The sequence below is a fragment of the Brachyhypopomus gauderio genome, chromosome 3 (genome assembly GCF_052324685.1).
Source record: "Brachyhypopomus gauderio isolate BG-103 chromosome 3, BGAUD_0.2, whole genome shotgun sequence".
NCBI classification, from domain to species: Eukaryota; Metazoa; Chordata; class Actinopteri; order Gymnotiformes; family Hypopomidae; genus Brachyhypopomus; species Brachyhypopomus gauderio.
Genome location: NC_135213.1, coordinates 28,231,699 through 28,251,101, shown reverse-complemented (window position 1 = coordinate 28,251,101; position 19,403 = coordinate 28,231,699). Strand labels below are relative to the sequence as shown.

The 19,403-nt window shown below is 42.1% G+C and overlaps 1 protein-coding gene across 4 annotated transcripts in view; it reads left to right on the top strand.

Annotated features, from left to right (window-relative positions):
- LOC143510961 (uncharacterized) overlaps window positions 1-19,403 on the top strand; it is a 120,097-nt gene that overhangs the window by 78,885 nt on the left and 21,809 nt on the right. For all 4 annotated transcript variants that reach the window (XR_013130123.1, XM_077000885.1, XM_077000884.1 and 1 more), the window contains 3 exons: window positions 5,268-5,300; window positions 17,248-17,337; window positions 17,736-17,849. Coding sequence is in view for 3 of the 4 variants with exons in the window: in XM_077000885.1 (XP_076857000.1) it covers window positions 5,268-5,300; window positions 17,248-17,337; window positions 17,736-17,849 (237 nt within the window). In the remaining variant the exon portion in view is untranslated. The remainder of the gene's footprint in view (window positions 1-5,267; window positions 5,301-17,247; window positions 17,338-17,735; window positions 17,850-19,403) is intronic.

Here is a 19,403-nt window from a genome sequence, read left to right as displayed (position 1 = left end):
ACAAAACTCATGACTATTTTATCAAGAATCAATTAGCCTACATGAATTTTGCACAGAAGCAGCTTTTAGCTAGCCACCTAGTAACACACATTGTGCCTAAATGTTAACCTAGCTGTGTATGTCCTGAATTATAGTGAGCGATATTGTAAAATAACATTCATTTAGCCATCAATCTTTTATGCATCTTAATCAAACCCCTCAGGACTTCAAGCTACCGTCATCACTACTATGTATATCTCCACAAGTGTTGCCTAGCTAGCTAGTAGCAGGTGTCACTACAGCAGCTGTTTGTAAAATATGATCTGCAGAACAATTCAGCTACAGACAGATGTGAATGAGGACAGAAAGGATTCTGCTTCTTCCACGAGGGGTGGATACTAAGTGATGTCATGATGTATGGATCATGTTGTAATAAATGACACACGAATCTCCCAGTCACATGAGGGGAGTGACAAGTGTAAATCTTAGTGACACACAACCGTACAAATCAACCCTACTATGGACAGAATTTAAAGGGCCAGACTTCAGATTCAGGAAATGTTTTGAACCACATTGCTTTGATGTCTTTGTGTAGAGATATTAATAAAAACATTGATTATGACGTGCCGGCACATCAGCAGACATCAGAGGGTTAAAGAGGCCAAGAGACAACACCACCTCAAGCTGGAGCACAAACACAGCACCACTGACACTAGGCACATGAGGGACTAAAACAGCTCACTGACATTCAAAACAAGCACAGAGAAGAATTCAACTGCCATGCTGCCCCTGCAGATGAGCTTAATGACTTTTGAGCTTGAGCTTTGAATCCTTCAACACAGAACTACTAAAGAAGGCTCTGGTGAGCAAGGAGTCATGGGAGCCAGCTCTATCACTTTCATCCACTAAAGTGAGATTCTAAACAGATAATTCACAAAAGCAGCTGGGCCAAATAGCATACCTCGTCACTCACTCAGGTCATGTGCAACAGAAGTGTAGTCATACAGTAGTCAACAGAGCTGATGTCTGCAGACATCTATAATGTTTCATTAGCACATGCTCTAATCCCCACCTGCTTTAACGCAATCACCATCGTAATCCTATACTGGAGAGGATTTGCTGAGGATCTGCTGAAGATGCCATCTGCTCTGCCATCCACATGGCTCTAGAACACCTGGAGAGGAAAGACAGCTATGTGAGAATGCTGTTCATTGACTACTGCTCAGCATTCAATACCATCATTCCATCCAAGCTGACTGAAAAGCTCCACACTCTTGGACTGACACCCTGCATGTATAACTGGGTGCTATATTTCCTGACAGGCAGATCCCAGTTTGTCAGGATTGGAAACCACACCTCCAGCACACGCACCATAAATAAAGGGACACCCCAGGGCTGTGTCCTATGCTGTCCACCCTGTCCACCCATGACTGTGTTGCTTCTCACAGTAACACAAGGATCTTCAAATTTGTGGACGATACCACCGTCATGGGTCTGATCACTGGGGGGGATGAGACAGACTACAGGATGGAGGTGGCAAACCTGGTAGCATGGTTCCAGGACAACAATCTCTCCTTAAACATGAGGTAAAATGAGGAGATGATTGTGGACTCTTGAAGAAGGCCAGAGCAGCACCAACCACTGCTCATAAATCAGACAGCAGTGGACAGATTGAGTGCCTTCAAATTTCTTGGGGTCAACATCAGTGAATATCTCACCTGGTCACATGACACAACACTACTCATCAAGAAAGTTCAACAACTGCATTTCCTGAAAATGCTCAAGTAAATTGGTATGCCAGCCAGAATTCTGAGGAACTTCCACAGATAGATCAATGAGAGCATCCTCACCAGCTATGACAGTCTGGTTTAGAAACTACTCCATCCAGGACCACAAGTGTCTGTAGCACGTGGTCAAGACAGCCCAGACCATGGAACAGCCCTCATACCACCATTCACACCACCAGGATATTTACCATTCCAGGGTCCTCGGGACGGCAAAGAAGTCTACGGAACAGTTTCTTCACTCCAGCCATCAGGCTCTGAACTCATCGCACCTGAACACCTCGCACCCAATGAATTGCCCTTCATCCAGCCACCATTTTTTCACCTCCTGCTTGGACCTAACAGTTTGCACATATGCAAGCACTAGTGATTTCATTTCAATGCATCATAAAAATATAAAAAGTTTTATAAAATTCTGCTGTTCACAGTATTCTCATATGTACATGTATCTCATTCTGCATTATATACATTGTGTGTATGAATTAGGGGTGGGCATAGATTAATTTTTTTATCTAGATTAATCTCACTGAAATCTTGAAATTAATCTAGATTAATCTATATTTAAATGGCTCATATGCGTGCTACCCAAGTAATGACTAAAAGTCAGTTTTTGAGATAGGGTTTCTTAATACAGGGGGTGCATTAGACCAGGGGCTCATCTCCTGTTTCCAAAATGCATCAATGACTGCTCGAGAAAGCTGTTCTATTTTGATACTTGAAGAAAAAAAACATGCTCAATAAAATGTAGGCTACTCGTGTTCAACGGTTTATTCAGTTAAACATGAATTTGTAAGCCTACATACTGTACATTAAAAGAGGTTGATAACATGTTTATTCAGCTAAACATGGTATTTGAAATGTAAGCCAACATTTAGTACATAACCTCACGGACGTAATTTGGGGGGGACTTTTTCAAAAGCCGGTTTTGGTCCTCTGCAGTTTTAACGGTTAAAAAGAAATAGTTAAATAACGACGAATCTAGCGCTAGGACCATGCAGAAAACGACCGCTCCGAGCTCCGCTCCGGTAACACTTTACGTTCATAAATGAATTTTCCATGAAGCAAACCTGGCGACTTTGTGGCTGCATCCATGTAAACACACATACGATTTGAAATTCACAGGTTTGAAAACTCGTTCTCGCCCCTACTGTGCAATGTGGTTAGGAATACAGCCGAGCTAAACTATCAAGTTGAAAGTCATCACAGTTTGCTTACCCATTTTGAACCAGTTCCCAACCCAACTTTAATAGATTAACGGCGATAATTTTTATATCGCCCGATAAGAATATCAAATTAACGAACGCCGTTAACGCCGTTAACGGCCCACCACTAGTATGAATACTTGTGTGTATGATATTTTTGTTTTTATTTTGGATGCTTGAGTATCTGTTTAGCTGCTATTGCACATTATTGTACAGTATTACACATTTTTGTCATTTGCAATTATATTGCACACTGCTTCTGCTTCTGTGCCTTTTATACTTGAATTATGCTGCTATACCTACAGTGTGTCATGTTGAGGTACTGGAGGCTGGACGCATGTGCGGACTCTTGAATGATTTATTAATAAACTGACAAGTACTACAAAAAATACACTAACGTAATAAAATAACAAGCCAAACATTAAGCAACTAAACCAACTAACACTAAAGGCACAAACTAATACGTAGGACAGACAAGACATAAAAGCTAGCATGGAATACATAAAACAGCAGAATTACATACAGCATTTAGACTTGTGCTACTTACAATCAATGACGAGACAAGAGACTAAACACAGGACTTAATAATAATGATAATAATAATATTTTATTTAGAATGCACTTTAAATTTCAGAGAACTCTCAAAGTGCTTAAATACACTGGATAAAACAAGGAACCAAACAAGCACACCTGTGTCACGGTGACAGCTCCGGACCCTTCCCTGTGGGCGTGTCGTTATGTCGTCTGCATGCAGTTATGTCCATGTTTGTAGTTCCGTGGGTGTGGGTCGTTTGTGAGTGTGTTCGTAGTCGCACCTGTGCCTTGTCTCGAGTATGAAGAGGAAAAAGTGCCAAATTGAAATGTAATCCCTACTAGTCAAAAATGGAAATGCAATCCACAAAATGCATTACTTTTCCATACAAACATGCAGAATACGTGCCAAAATGAAATGCAAAAGCACTATTACATTACATTTTAATGCACTTTATCTCTTTATTGAAAAACAATACACAAGAATTTGCATTCAAAACCAAAACGCTGAATTTGTGCCAGAATTGAATATAATACAGCTCAAATGTAATCACGGCACAGAGGTAGGCTATTGCTTTTCACCATACGGTATTTCAGACATAAATGTCTCCTTTAAATGTAATGATCACGAGATTGATTGAAACACTGATGTGATGAAAACATGCCACAATGAAAAGTAAAAGCTCCAGTGTGTGTGTGGATTTGTATTTAAAGAAACAAACGCTGAATTCGTGCCAGAAGCCACCTTGAAATGCAATCGACTGAACGTCATTGTATTCCACTGTGTGTCTCTGCGAAGCTGTATTCGTGCCAGAATTAAATCTAATCACTGTCCAATAGGAGCGCTAGCCTGAATTTGGGGTGGGGCTTAGACTCCAGTCAGAAGCAATCGCTCGTAGTTGGACTTGAAAGCAGCAGAAATGTCTTTTCACGACAGACTAAAAGAGGAAATAAACAGTCTAATTGGACAAATTGAGGCTGGTGCAGTTACAGACGACTACGTGCTTAACTTAATTAAGCTGAAGGTGCTGGACAATATTGAAAATGGACCTTGAAAGTGCCGTACGTGTGTTTGAATTCCACCTTGTAAAGGTGGATGAACCCTGCAAACAGAGCTGAAGAGCGGAACGCGACCTCGACACACCACAGCGGAGCCCCCGCGATTGGTTTCTAATTCAAGTTGTTCCAATTGTACGCAATTTGTACATGATGATTGAATTTGTCAGCATTTCTAATGTAAGGAAACATATTCTTAGATTTGAAAACTAAAAACAGAAATGACAGAGGTGTCAATTCCAGGTTCAGAAAGTAAAATTCCTCACCAGGAATTTGCACAAGCTTGCTAGATTTTCTAATTAGTGCAATCCAGGTAAAATTAGTGGAATCAACACAATCCAGGAAGCCTGAGCAAAATCCTGGTGAGGACTTTTACTTTCTGAACCTGGAATTGACACCTCTGGCGTTTACCCTGTTAATTCAATCCCGTCCGCGTTCTGCTCCTCATTAGTTATATTTGTAGTTGCCGTGTTTGTTAGTTGTGTTTATTGTAAACTTATCCTTCCTTCTGTTCTCTGTTGTGTCTTACGTGTTTGCAGTGTCTACGTAGGTGAACCCCCTTGTCACGTATACTTCCTTTTACCTAGTTGTGCTCCTGTGTTTGGTTGTCTGTCTTGTTTCTTTAATACATTTGTTACAATCCTGAATTTGCTTCACGCCTGCCCGTTCAAATCATAACAGCTAACTAATGGCTTTCTTTTACATTTCCACACAGGTGACATGAAACCTTTGAGAAAACAACCACTGGGTAAGTACAAAAGCATACAATAAATACAGAACCACACCAGCTATTCAGCCCTTATAAATTTGGCATGGATTATAAATTTGTACAGCCCTCAGAGTTCCGTAGCCCAGCGCTGGAAGAAAAGATTTACAACACACAGGTGTCAGGAAAGAGTTCTAGAGTTCAATAATACATGAAGTTAAATACAGAATGAAGATGTGTCTTAACACAATTGGGTAAGAATAATAAAACATATGTATGATTGGTGTTCTCCTTATCAGGAGAGGAGACACAGTAGACTGGATCATGGGGTAGTGGTAAAGTACAGGGAGAGAGAGGGAGACAGAGAGAGAGACGTTCTAACTGAGGAGTGGACTCACAGATAAGGGAGTGAACTGAATGTCTGAGTGTTCTGTCTGAGGGTCACAGACAGTAAACCCCAAATTCCCTTACATGCATGAATATTTATTTTCCTCCCCGCAACTAAAAAAGACACGGTCACCTGTAAAGCATCTAGAGACAATTAAAATCATAATTAACACTATAGGATCATTAATGGCCAAACTGAACAAGTTCAGCATCTTGAGAAGCAGATGTATCGCTTCGTAACTGGAGTGAGTGTATTGTGGTGTGGTGTGGGAGAAGGAGGCTGCAGACAAGTCCATTCTTACCAAGGTCAGAGGTTTTATTCTCACCTCACCAGAAAATTGGCGCATGCAGGCGCAATCACACCTTGACAAGATGGCAGCGCGCACGGGTGCAGCGGCTCTTGGCTCTCCAATCTGGAGCTTGTTTTTGTTAGTTTTTTTGTGTTTGTTTATAGTTTTTAGTCAAGCTGACCGTAAACTGAGCCGACAGGACCTGATAGACATCGGTCTGAGACACAATCTGGCTGTTACCAGCGATTTTCATCAACAATACAACATCCCAGAGGACATAGCGAGACCGCCGAGGTCTCGTGGATCACCAGCCTGCCCGGCAAGCGCAAGAGGAGGCGGAGACACAGGAAACAAAAGCATGGATGCCGGTCAGGCCCTGAAGCTAGGCTACGCAGACAACCTCATAAACTGGCTTTACCGAGTCTCTTCCTCTCAAACACAAGATCTATCATTCACAAAATGGACAAATTGGAGTTACAAATGGCGACAAACAGCTTCGTGCGGAACTGCAGTATTTCATTCATCACGGAAACGTGGCTACACCCACTGATCCCCGACGCTGCAGTAGAGCTAGCAGGCCGCACGCTACACCGGCAGGACAGAACCAGCGACTCCGGTAAGAGCAGAGGTGGGGGACTATGTGTTTACGTGAACCGTGAGTGGTGCGGCAGCAGCAGGATTATAGACTCTCACTGTTCTCCTGATTTAGAGGTCATGGCAGTCTCATGCAGACCTTTTTATCTCCCGAGGGAGTTCACTGTAGTCATTGTGTTCGCTGTTTACATCGCCCCTGATGCTAACGTTAGCATAGCCCTTAGCGCGCTGCTCACCTGCGTAAACAAGCAGCTGCTGGCTCATCCGGATGGCGTCTGCATTGTAGCCGGAGACTTCAATCAGGCCCAACTAAAGACTGTTCTCCCGAAGTTCGTTCAGTATGTTAAATGTACAACCAGAGGGGAAAATACGCTGGACCATGTTTATTCAAACATTAAACATGCGTACAGAGCTACCACCCTCTCCCACCTTGCTGGTTCTGACCACCTCTGCCTGTCGCTCACCCCCACCTACACCCCCCTGCTGAGACAGACAAAGCCACACCAGAAAACCATCCAGACTGGCCCGAGGGAGCCCTCACACAGCTGCAGGACTGCTTCTCCCGCACGGAATGGGATCTATTCTTCAGGGACGATCTGCAGGAGTACACAGACACCGTACTCTCTTATATAAAGAACTGCATTGACACTGTCACCATCTACAAAAAAGGTCAGGGTGTTTCCTAACCAGAAACCCTGGATGAACAGCGAAGTCCAGTCCCTATTAAAAAGCCGAAACACTGCCTTTAAAGGTGCTAAAAGCGTGTGCCGACCATCTGGCGGGGGTCATTATTCCACCTTGCCTCAAGTCCTCCAGTCCTGAAGAAGTCTGCGGTGGAGAGCACAAACGACTACAGGCTTGTTGCACTTACACCTGTAGTCATGAAGTGCTTTGAAAGACTGGTCTCAAAACACCTTAGAGCCTGTCTACCCCCAAACCTGGACCCCCATCAGTTCGCCTACAAGGCAAACCGCTCCACAGAGGACACCATAAACATTACACTCCACACTGCGCTGAGTCACTTGGAGCATAGGGGGAGCTACGTGAGAATGCTCTTCCTAGATTTCAGCTCAGCATTTAACCACATCATCCCGGAAATTCTGGTCCACAAACTCACAGCTCTGGGTATCTCCACCCGCATCTGCCAGTGGATACAGAATTTTCTCACAGACCGCCCACAGTCTGTTAAATTAGGCCTCCACCTCTCCTCCACCATCTCACTCAGCACCAGCTCCCCGCAAGGCTGTGTACTGAGCCCTCTCCTGTTCACCCTCTACACCTACGACTGCTCTCCGACCCATCTTTCAAACACCATTATAAAGTTTGCAGATGACACCACCGTAGTCGGGTTCATCTCAGAGGGAGATGAGTCGGATTACAGGGATGAGATAAACAGGCTGTCCAGGTGGTGCTCTGCCAATAACCTGCCTCTGAACATTCAAAAAACCAAAGAACACATTCTGGACTTCAGGAAGGGTAGGAATGACCCAGCCCCGCTTCACATAAACGGAGTCTGTATGGAAAGGGTCAGCTCTATCAGGTTCTCCTGGTCTGCAAACACAAAAACGGTGGTGAAGAAAGCCCAGCAGCAACTCCACTTCCTGAGGGTTCTAAAGAGGAACAAGATGGAGGAGAAACTGTTGGTGCTCTTCTACAACTCCATCATTGAGAGCATCCTCGTCTATTGTATCATGGCATGGTACGGTGGGTGCTCAGTGGCAGACAAAAAGGCGCTGCAAAGGGTGATCAACACAGCCCAAGGGATCACTGGTGGCTCCCTCCCCAGCCTAGAGGATATTGCCACCTCTCATTACCTCAGAAGGGCAGTCAGCATCACCAAGGACTCATCCAACCCAGTAATCACCTGTTTAACCTGTTACCCTCAGGCAGGCGGTACAGGTTGCACAAAACCCGCACAAGTAGGCTCAGGGACAGCTTTTACCCTGGAGCCATCACTGCACTAAATAACATGTAAATAACGGCAATAATGTAAATTCCTATGCCATGTAAATACTTCCCACATGCAATATGTGCAATATTTGTAATATGTGCAATACTTGTAACATACATTGTATATAACTTGTGCAATATTCAAAATATCACGCAAGCAATCTAAGAACCATGTATATGTGGCACTACCTCAACTTATAGATTTATGTTTTATGTTGTGTGTGTATTTACTGTACTGGCAAGCACCTTGGAGGAGAATCAAATTTAATTGTAATGTAAATTATAATGACAATAAAGTCGATTCTGATTCTGATTGTGATTCTTAAACTCACAGCCCACAAATAGCTTGGCTTGGCACATGAAACACAGGGGAAGGTCATTAAGATGGCAACGTTACACATACATGGAGGGGGGACTTGGATAATGCACATGTACATAAAAATGGACCAGGGTGACTTAACTAATAACACACAATCAATAATTACTAATAACACTATACAGACATAAACATGACATAAGACATATAACAGGGCTGGAGCTGCAAGGGCTCAAGGGCAATGACATCACCCTCCAGTATCCCCCATTGGCCCGACGCTACAGTATGTTTTGGGGTAGCTGCGAGCTCAGACACAGACGCTAGAGTTGACACTCCCAAGGTACTCGTTTATTGTGGAATAACAAACATACCACACTTGCGGCTACAGATCTGAATCGGGCAATATATATACATAAACACACTTGCAGCATTTATACATAAACATGCAGCTATAGGTGCTACATTTAAAAATAAACGTTACATGAGCAACATCACAGAGTTATTGAGATAATGTATATCGATCTAGACATAAAGAAAAAGAGTTTATGCAAACTGAAGTCATTAGAATACAAAAAAAACGCATTGAGACACGTTATGAGTACTGTGATTATTGTTATTTATTATTCATCAGTTGTCCTAGATGATGAATAGCAAAGACTTACTTGTTTCTTGTAGTGACCAAAGTTATATTTCAAATAGGGGTGGGACTTTAACGCGTTAATTTCGATTAATTAATTAATTACAGGGAAAATACCGAACTAAAAAAATTAACGCATGCACCGTGGAATGTTTCTCAGTGCATGACTTCCAGGCATACAGATTATATTGAAAATGAAATGAAATGTGCCATATTTTGTCAATTGTGATTTTTACACCCCAATCGAAATTTGTCCTCCGCTTTTAACCCATCTGTGCAGTCAGAACACACACACACACTAGTGATTACTAGGGGGCTGTGGATCACACGTACCCAGAGCGGTGGGCAGCCCCAGCCAACTCAGTTGGGGTTAGGTGCCTTGCTCAAGGGCACCTCAGTCATGGCCTGTCTGGGAATCGAAGCCACGACCCTCCGGTCACAAGACCAGTTCCCTAACCGCCAGGCCATGACTGCCTGGACACACAGTAAGATGAGCATGAAGAGGCTACGCTGGTGAATGGGAAATTTAAATATAAGAAACTTCTAGATGGAAGTACAAATAAAAGTAGTGTTATTTGCACTTTATGCAGGAAGGAGTTCGCTTATTACAGGAACACTTCCACCCTTTGTTACCACCTCAACGCAAAACATGTTGGGGCTAACGCACAGGTCAGAAATGATAACTTGGCTGCTAAATGTATTCCTAGTATGAGCAAACAGTGTTGCGTGTCAACACTCAACCACGGGGTTGTCGGGGTTCAAATTAAGAAACAAAATGTCAAAGTCCACATCAGACAACTTGATCAATTCACTGGCGAGATGGACTGTAGACCACTCTCTGTGGTCGAAGATAAAGGCTTACAAGAAGCGCTTCAAATTGCGTCAGCTGATGCAAGTTACAAACTCCTGTCCAGAAAGACAATGTCGAAAAAAATCCAGCAGCTGTATGATGAGGATAGGGAAGTAAAACTGGTTATTGTGAAGAGCGCCACAAATGTGGCTCTGACTGGGGATCACTGGACCTCTGTTGGCAACAAGAATTATCTTGGTGTGACAGCTCATATTATAGATAATGAATGGAAGATCCAGTCATTTGCAGAGGTGGGTAGGAACTAGGGATGCACCGAAAATTCGGCCACCAAAAATTTTCGGCCGAAATGGCTTAAATTTGCATTTTTGATTTTCGGCCGAAATACTTTCATCACCGAAACAACACGGCCGAAACAATGTGTTGTGGATAAAGGCTAGCAAAAAAGTTTTCCAGTGATGGGCCAAGGCAAAGGACATTACACCAAAAATTATGGAACTTATTGCCTTAGACGATCAGCCGTTCTCTGTCGTAGAGGATGTGGGATTTCGTAGGCTAGTAGAGCACATTGAGCCCCGTTATGTTTTGCCGAGCAGATGACATTTCTCAGAAGCGTGTTTACCTGAGCTGTTTAATGTTGTTGCAACTCACGTCGCGTTTTTATGAGAGAATTTATATTTATCTTTCAGGCCAGTCAGTTATAATTAAATTTAACTCATATAAAATACATATATTTATCCTCTAAGATAAAAACGGTCTGCAAGCAAGTTAAATTTAATTAGTGGTCGGCCATTGTCAGCGTTATCGCCGTTAATGGCCCACCACTAATTTTATTTTATAATATGCATTACTGTAATGTCAGTGCTAAATAAATATTTTCAAATCAAATTTTGTAGTTGATTTATTCTTTGAATAGCAATGCCTTGATTTTAGTGAGGTTAGCCATAAATCCAATGTTACTAATAATTTGCATAATGTATTTCGGTGTTTCGGTTTTCGGCTTTCGGCCTTGGTTTCCTCATTTTCGGTTTTCGGTTTCGGCTAAGAATTTTCATTTCGGTGCATCCCTAGTAGGAACGCATTACATTAACTCCGTTACATTTACTCAAGTAGCTTTTTGGACAAAAATGTACTTGTAAGAGTAGTTTTAATATGAACGACTTTTACTTGAGTAAATATGTGCTGAGAAAAACACGACTTTTACTCCGTTACAATCGGATTTGCGCCACGCTACCGTTACTTTCGTTTTGTAAATAATTTGTCTTTTCAGTGAGAAGACTGACCAACGTCTCGTCACCTGAGTATGAGTGACCAATCAAATGAAGCCGGTCAGTCACATAAGCAAACTTTCTCCACCGGTAGCAAGAAAGTGACAGAAAAACCTACCGAGCATCCCTGACCTCATACAGCCAATGTTTACATTACAAATGTGTAAAAAGGACAGTTATATAATGCGCTGTCAGTTGTGTCTGCCAAAACGTGTGGACATTTCAGCCTACAAAACTCAACATCAAATTTGAGGAAACATGATGCGATAAGTTTGCCGTATGTATAATTTTGTGTAATGCTATATCTCTGAGGTATAAGTTTGTATGATGTAATTATTAAATGTAATGCAGTGCAATACTAAAAACCAATTCACACTCTGAGTGTACACACTAGCAATATATGATGATTTAGTTGAACCAAAGTTTGCTACAAATTGATTCAGTTAGCGTCAAGTTGTAGCTACACGTATTGGCTGACAGTCTCATCAGTTAGTGCAGTGGTTCCCAAACTTTTTCTGCCGTGCCCCCTTTAGTAGATACGAATATTTTTGCGCCCCCCCCTACACACACACCCCATATATGTGCACATGTTTTAAGCCTGATTTATATTTAACGCGTTGCAAGGGTCCGCGTGGCGAAAATTACGTAATCGCGGTATAAGCCACTTATAGGTAGACGGGGAGTGGGTGATGGTGTGAACTATTGGCGCATTTCCACTAGGGCCTGCTTGGCGCGGTACGGATCGATACGGATCGATTCGCAACGGAACGGTACGGTCGCGTTGTGTTTCCATTACAATGGTGGACCACCACAATGTGGGTGGAGTCGCTGTTGGCGCGCGGGTTGTAGTGTCGTGACATCATTTGTATGCGACCACAACACCGGTCGATGCCCCTTAACACATACCATTATTGTATCTTATTTATCTTTATCTTCATTATTGTATGTGGTTGCTCTAATTATTGGTAATAATTTGGTATTACTCAAACAGGCTGAACACACCCTGCATAAAAAGCATCAGTCATACAATCAAATGAAATCAAACTTTATTATGAAATATAGATATTTAAAGTACAAAATATGTAAATAATATAGTTATAGTTTAAAAAAGTGCAAAAAGCAAATTACCTAAAAATAACGTATAGCTTTATATGAAATAAATATTTATAGTACTACAAGCAACATTTTGTGTGCTTTTACTGGCGTCTGTCTCGCATGGTGTTCACAAGTTTGCCAAGCACCCCGAGGAAAGCCCGGTTGAAGGAAACATTTTCCGCCAACTCCACTCTCCTCAGCTCGGCTTCTTGTTCCCGGGCCTTGCGACAATCACGGAGCAGCAGCTGGATGTGCTCCTCACGCTGCTCGTGCATCCGAACATCCTGTGCCTGCATCTCCAGAAGATGTGCGACGATATCCAGGTCTGTCTGGGTCCTTTTTTCGCTTGCCTTGACAAAAAAAGAGGGTAATGGAAGTTGATTAGTAAAACTGAAATGCACTCGGTACTCATGCTACTCCGGTGCTTCACATGTTTTTTGTGTTCCTCACCTGTATTGGGCCGCCGGACAGGCGTTTGTGATCCAGCCGGTGTAGAGACCGCTGGTTCCGTGTATGACACGGATGATGCGGGGGAGGCGGGAGGTTCCAAAGAGGCGCTCGCCTCGTCAGTGGAAGGGGAATCTTGAACGTAAAAAATAACAAATATTAAACACAAGCATTCCCGTGAAAGCAACAACGATATAGCGTAACTGCACAAAATGTGTAGCACGTCATCGCTGCTCATGCTTTGTTTATGGCTACAGCTAACTAGCAACTAGCAAGGCTCCATGCTGTGGCTAAGACCTAGCTATTGTACAGTAGTGACTGTGGTGGTAACATTAACTACAAACACAGCTCTAAATTCCTGCGTTTACAATAGATGCATTCATATTACGTTCATATTACATCTTTTACGAGCCTAGTAAAACTGTGAAATCACAATACACTCACCATTCTTCGTGGCCTCCAGCACCGACATTGCCGTGTCTGTCCAGCACGTTTTCTCTTCCGTTACTGGCTGGCCGGTGACCGTATATGGCATCCATTTGCTGGAACCATTTCCAGTCTTTGCTGTTTGCTCCGCTGTGTCCGTTATGGTCCTTCACCGCCCGGTAATTGCTTTTAAGCTTTTTTAGCTTGGACCGGCACTGCAGAATGGACCGCTGGTAACCATGAGTGGCCATTAGCGTGGAAACCTCGCTAAAAACCTTTACATTTCTAGTGGCCCCGTCCAGTTCGCCCTGGATTTTTTGATTGCTGATTATTAACAGAAAGGTTTGTACCTCGGCGTTTGACCAGGGAACAGACTTTTGGTCCTCCATTCTTCTCTCCTTGGGTTTTAAAAATGGCTGAGGAGTCGATAGCGGAGGAGTCGCTCTCCTGTGACGACACTCCCTGGCCAATCAGTGTCATGCTGTTCCTCCACGTCACAGAAGTTTTCCGCTTTGGAACGGTTAGAACCTCGAGCGAGTAGGTACGAAAAAAGTACCTGAAGGTACCGGCAAACTGGTACCTGGTACTAATGGAAACACTCACAAACCGTCGTGAATGCGCCATATGTGGATTCATTGACTCAGATGGAGAACAAAAAACCCTGGCCTCCCCTTGGGGAAACTGAGGGAGATTGTATGTGTGTGTATATAAGTGTGTAGGTGTGTGTGTGGGTACATATATGAGTGTGTTGCACATATGGGATGAAGGTGTGTGGGTGTATGTGTGTGAGGGTGTATACATGTGTGTGTGTGTGTGGACACCACATTATAGGCTTTTGTAGTCGGTGATTGTGTAAGGCACCTCTTCCAGAGGACCATTTATCTGAACCTGCGTATTCCCACCCCACCTCCACCCCCCACACATACAAACACACACACGCAGGCATGTTACCCAGAGGTTGACGAGGTGGGCCTGCTGTCATGGCCTCACCCGTCTCCTCACCACTGTCTGTCCCTCAGTTTTTACTGTATTTTAGACATTGAGGGCTTTTGAGGGGATGGTGTGGATGAACACTGACCAGTGGCTGACCATGAACACTGAACACTGACCCTCTTTTCTCTGTATGATCCACCTAACCCCAATTATTTTTTTCACTATTGTACTGTATTGTACAGAATTGTTTTCTTTCGATTCTTACATAAAAATAAAGTTGTCCTGCAAATCTCTTCTGGTAAGATGTCCTAAATGTCCTATTTTTGTTTGCCGGTTATGGCTGTTGTGTTTTTGGATGAGACACACTGTAAAAAGTACCATCTTGATAAGTTAAAATTGCTCAAGATTATTATTCTCTTACAAGTAGCTGGGTTTTTTTGTATAAATTTATGTAAAAATATTTAGTTTTTCAAAAAACAAAAACTACTGAAAATAAGGCAAAAAAAAATCAGTGCCATTTTGAATAATCAATATGCCACTTATATTCCACTATAATTTAAATATTATGTTTGTGTCAATTTCACATTATTTCAACCTTTCACTAATCAAATCTCAAACATATGGTCCTGAGATGAGCAAGAGAGCTTGCAGTCTCATGAGTCAGCCAAAGGTGTGTATTGAAAGGTGTGTCAAAAGCAACCACCCACAGCTGACACACACCTCTTTTACATAACAATGGAGGTAAGAAGGTCTTATCACACCTACCAACTCCTGTCATTTGACATGAGTTGGGAGTGAAAGGTATTTCTTTCAAAAGCAGGGGGCTTGGGAGTTGCAGGTATTTCTGTCTAAAGCAGGGGGCTTGGTAGTTCTAGTGTTAATGCCTTCTGTTTAATTCGGACACACTACCCTTTATCTCGTACTGCCTTGGTGTACTGAATGAGAGGGAACCATGGCATTTTGGATGGAGCCAAACACTAATATCATTTGTAGAGTATTTTGACATTTCCGGGTCTAAGTTTGGATTTTATCCTTCTTATGGAATATCCCAAGAGGATTTTAAATATCCAACAGATTATGAAACAAATACTTGAATCTCCTGTTGTCACAATTTCATGAGGATATCTGTGGTGAGCGTATGGGAATACCACAACGGCTGCGTCTCTAGGTTTACCAGAGTGTGCTCTCTCTAATGAATGAGTGTGCTTATTGTGTTGTCCTAGGGTAGTAACTGCTGTCTATTTATTTGGTGGTGTTCTTGTCATTGTCATTATTGGGTGTGGTTAGCATTGAGATCCCAAGTTTGAGGAGATAAAGGGATAATTAATATATAAAATGACTCTCATGACCGTATTAGTATGTCCTCCTCAAGTAATAAGAACCTCTCTCATGCAGGTGCAAACCCTGCTTGTAGTTAGTTGTTGCAATGCAATGTTTGAATTTGGATAAAACTCTTTTTTTTAAAAGCTTAATCTTGGTATGTTCTTAATATGCTCTAGAACAGGGATGGGCAACTTCCATGACAAAGGGGGCCAAAATTTTTTCAGCACTATTATTGGAGGGCCACATGACCACGCACTTCAAATAATTGGATATGAAAGACACTACAAATTATTCTCAATAAGAACAGATTTTAAATGAATTCAGATCTGTATGTTTATTGCACCAACATACATCTATTTTCTGCATATAAATGTTAACATGTCCTTAATTAGCAACAAAGACAAAACATTTGCATAATAAAAAAGTGCAAAAAGGAATTTGAAATGAATTTGAACTTTATATCAAAGAAGTGTAACGCGTAGCGCGCTGCGGAGCGATGAGGCGGATACAAACGCTGAGAAGAGCGAGATTTAATAAGGGCGAAGTCGTTTGTACAGGCACGGGTCAAAACGGGAGAGCCGTCCAAGTGGTCAACAGGACAGGCAGGAGTCGTAACAGGAGAGCCATTCACAACGGAGAAAGAAAATACCAGAACAGCGATGACAGATAATCCACAAAACCGAACAAACCACAAATGACCGACAATGGGCGAAACACAGAGATACAAGTACACAGGACTAAACTAGACACAACTGAACACAATGATGACACGGGCGTGGCAGACAGAGGGAAACCAGCGCAACAGACACGCAGGGCGGGATAACCGGGCAAGGAACAACACCGACACGGGAGAGGGGGGCGTAGCCCTACGTGACAAGAACAAAAAAGTCCTGCTCTATCGTTTTTTTTTTCTTTTAATTATTATTAAATTATTATTGATCTATTTGCGGGCCGCCAGTTGCCCATCCCTTCTCTAGAACTTACCAAAGTAAGGTGGTGCTCAGATGCTAATTCCGTCGCTACGTTATTTCCCATCATATATTATTGTAACACACTCCAGACTTTGTAGATTACTAATAGATTAGCCTTACCTAGATACTTAGATACTAGATTAGATTACAGACTAGACTATAACATAGTCTAGATACAATAACACAGAGATTTTCAGGAGGTAGAGTAACTGCAGTAGTTCAGTTTTGTCTTCATTTCTGTTGACAGTGCTATGATATGATGCTCACACAGAACAGAACCCAGCAGTGATTCCCAGTAAACCCAGCTGTAATTCCCAGTAAAGCCATCAGTGATTCCCAGCGAACCCTCTCTTTCATGAACAGAACAAATCAGTGATTCCCAGTGAACCCTCTCTTTCATGAACAGAACACATCAGTGATTCCCAATGAACCCTCTCTTTCATGAACAGAACACATCAGTGATTCCCAATGAACCCTCTCTTTCATGAACAGAACACATCAGTGATTCCCAGTGAACCCTCTCTTTCATGGTCTTGTGTTTCAGTTTCTTTCTCTAAACTGTGTATGTGTGGAGTGGCAGTTCTGTTTTTGGTGAGCTCTATAACACTCTCAGTAGAGCTGATCCTGTCAGCACGTAAGTAACCACTACCTCACCAGAAATGTTTCAACAATTAACACGCAATAATTTACTAACTGAAGTAGAATGTGGAATATGTGAATTCAATTCATACAATTATATGAATTGTAAAATTAATGAGTTTTACTTTTTGGATTGTTTTATATATATTTTTTTACTCTTTTTAACTTGCATCATACATATTTGCACAGATATTATGTTTTATGTAGTTTTATGTCAATATTCAGTTGTATTTGCCTTTTATCAAATTATCAGTTTCTTAGTATTATATTAAAATTATTGTTAGAAACTGAAATCATACTAATTATTATGAACTGAGTGTGATTTCAAAAACTACAGTAATTCCAATAAGTGACAATGTGACTCCATGTTTTTGTTTTGTTTATGATGATTAGGAAATGGTAAACGTACAGTGGAAGATCTACAAATGGTTCTGCTTCCATTTGAATGGGTCTTTGCTGTAGGCTGCACTATTACCATCTTTGTGGTGGAGTTATCAGAACAGAAAGGTATGGACACAATCACTCAGAAACACCAGAAAACACAAATAATCACTGAATGTTTAATAGACATAAACAGGACTGTTCAAGGAACATTCCAGTATATTTATGGGATTGTTTTGCATAATTTCCTAGTGTCTCTAATGTAACACATTAGTGTTAAACTAATCAGACACAGGTCTTCAGTTATCAGACCCAGGTGTTTTATCAGTCAGACTCAGGAGCAGTGGTGTAGTCCTAAAAAAATAAGTGAGGGGTCGCTTTGGGTTGTTGACAGGGGTGGGTGCGAGTATAAGTTGTTGACGGGGAGGGGGGGTGGAGATGTAAACTGAACACAAATTAAGTATTATATCGCGATCGATCGATCGCCAGTGGTTGGCGAATTACTAATGCGTCAAGTATAAACCTAGCTTTAGACGTAACAGTCTCAGCAAGAGCAAATTCTGTTAAAATAAGTGGGGGGACGGCAACAAAAATATATTAACAAAATTTAATATTTTAACGCCTGTTTAAAATAAGTGGGGGGACGGTGTCCCCCTGCGTGTCCCCCCCCACTACACCACTGTTCAGGAGTATTCAGTATATGGTTTTATATATATATATATATATATATATATATAATATTAGTGGTGGGACTTTAATTAATCGAAATTAACACGTTAATTACAGGAAAATTTACGCACAAAAAAAATTAACGTATTTTAATGCATTTAACGCATGAGACACTTTTGCACCGTGGAATGTTTCTCAGTGACCTAGCTCGCTCGTACATCGAAGCTAGCTCGCTCGTACATCTAGACGGCGCTCCTACCTTCAAACTCGGACTCTACTCAACGGTGCATACCGTCAAAGCGTCATTATGCCACCAAAAAGAAGCACGTTAGTGGAGGAGAATGAGGATCTCAGGAAGACTCTAGACTCTCTCACACAAGATGTGTCGGAAATCAAGTCTAAACAAGACAAGATTCTGCAACTTGTGGAGGAGGTTTACAAACTAAGGGCGCAGGTCGAGGAGAAAGACATGAAGATTGCAGTGCTGGAGCGACGAGTGGACGACTTGGAGCAATACTCCAGGATGAACGACGTGATTGTGACCGCGGTGACCGCGGACAGCGAGGACAGAGACGGCAAGCTGGATGTGAGCTCCACGGAGCAACAAGTGGCGGCTTTTCTTGCGACCAGAGACATACATCTGGACATTGACTCTATCGAGGCTTGTCACCCTCTTCCAGCTATAGGTAACACCACACCAGCTGTAATCCTGAGGTTTGTAAATAGAAAAAACAAACTTGCACTAATGAAACAAGGGAAAAAGCTGAAGGGTACAAATGTTTACTTGAATGATCATTTGATTAAACGGAATGCGGACATTGCCAAAAAAGCCAGGTATCTGCGGAAACAAAACAAAATACAGAGCACATGGGTCGCGAATTGTAAAATATATATAAAACTTAAAGGTACACCAGAAGAAGCCAAGGTGATGGTCATTAAGGACTTGGAGGAACTGAAAAAATACGATGAGTAGGAAAAACTATCAGTCTGAAACAATGATATCTAATAATG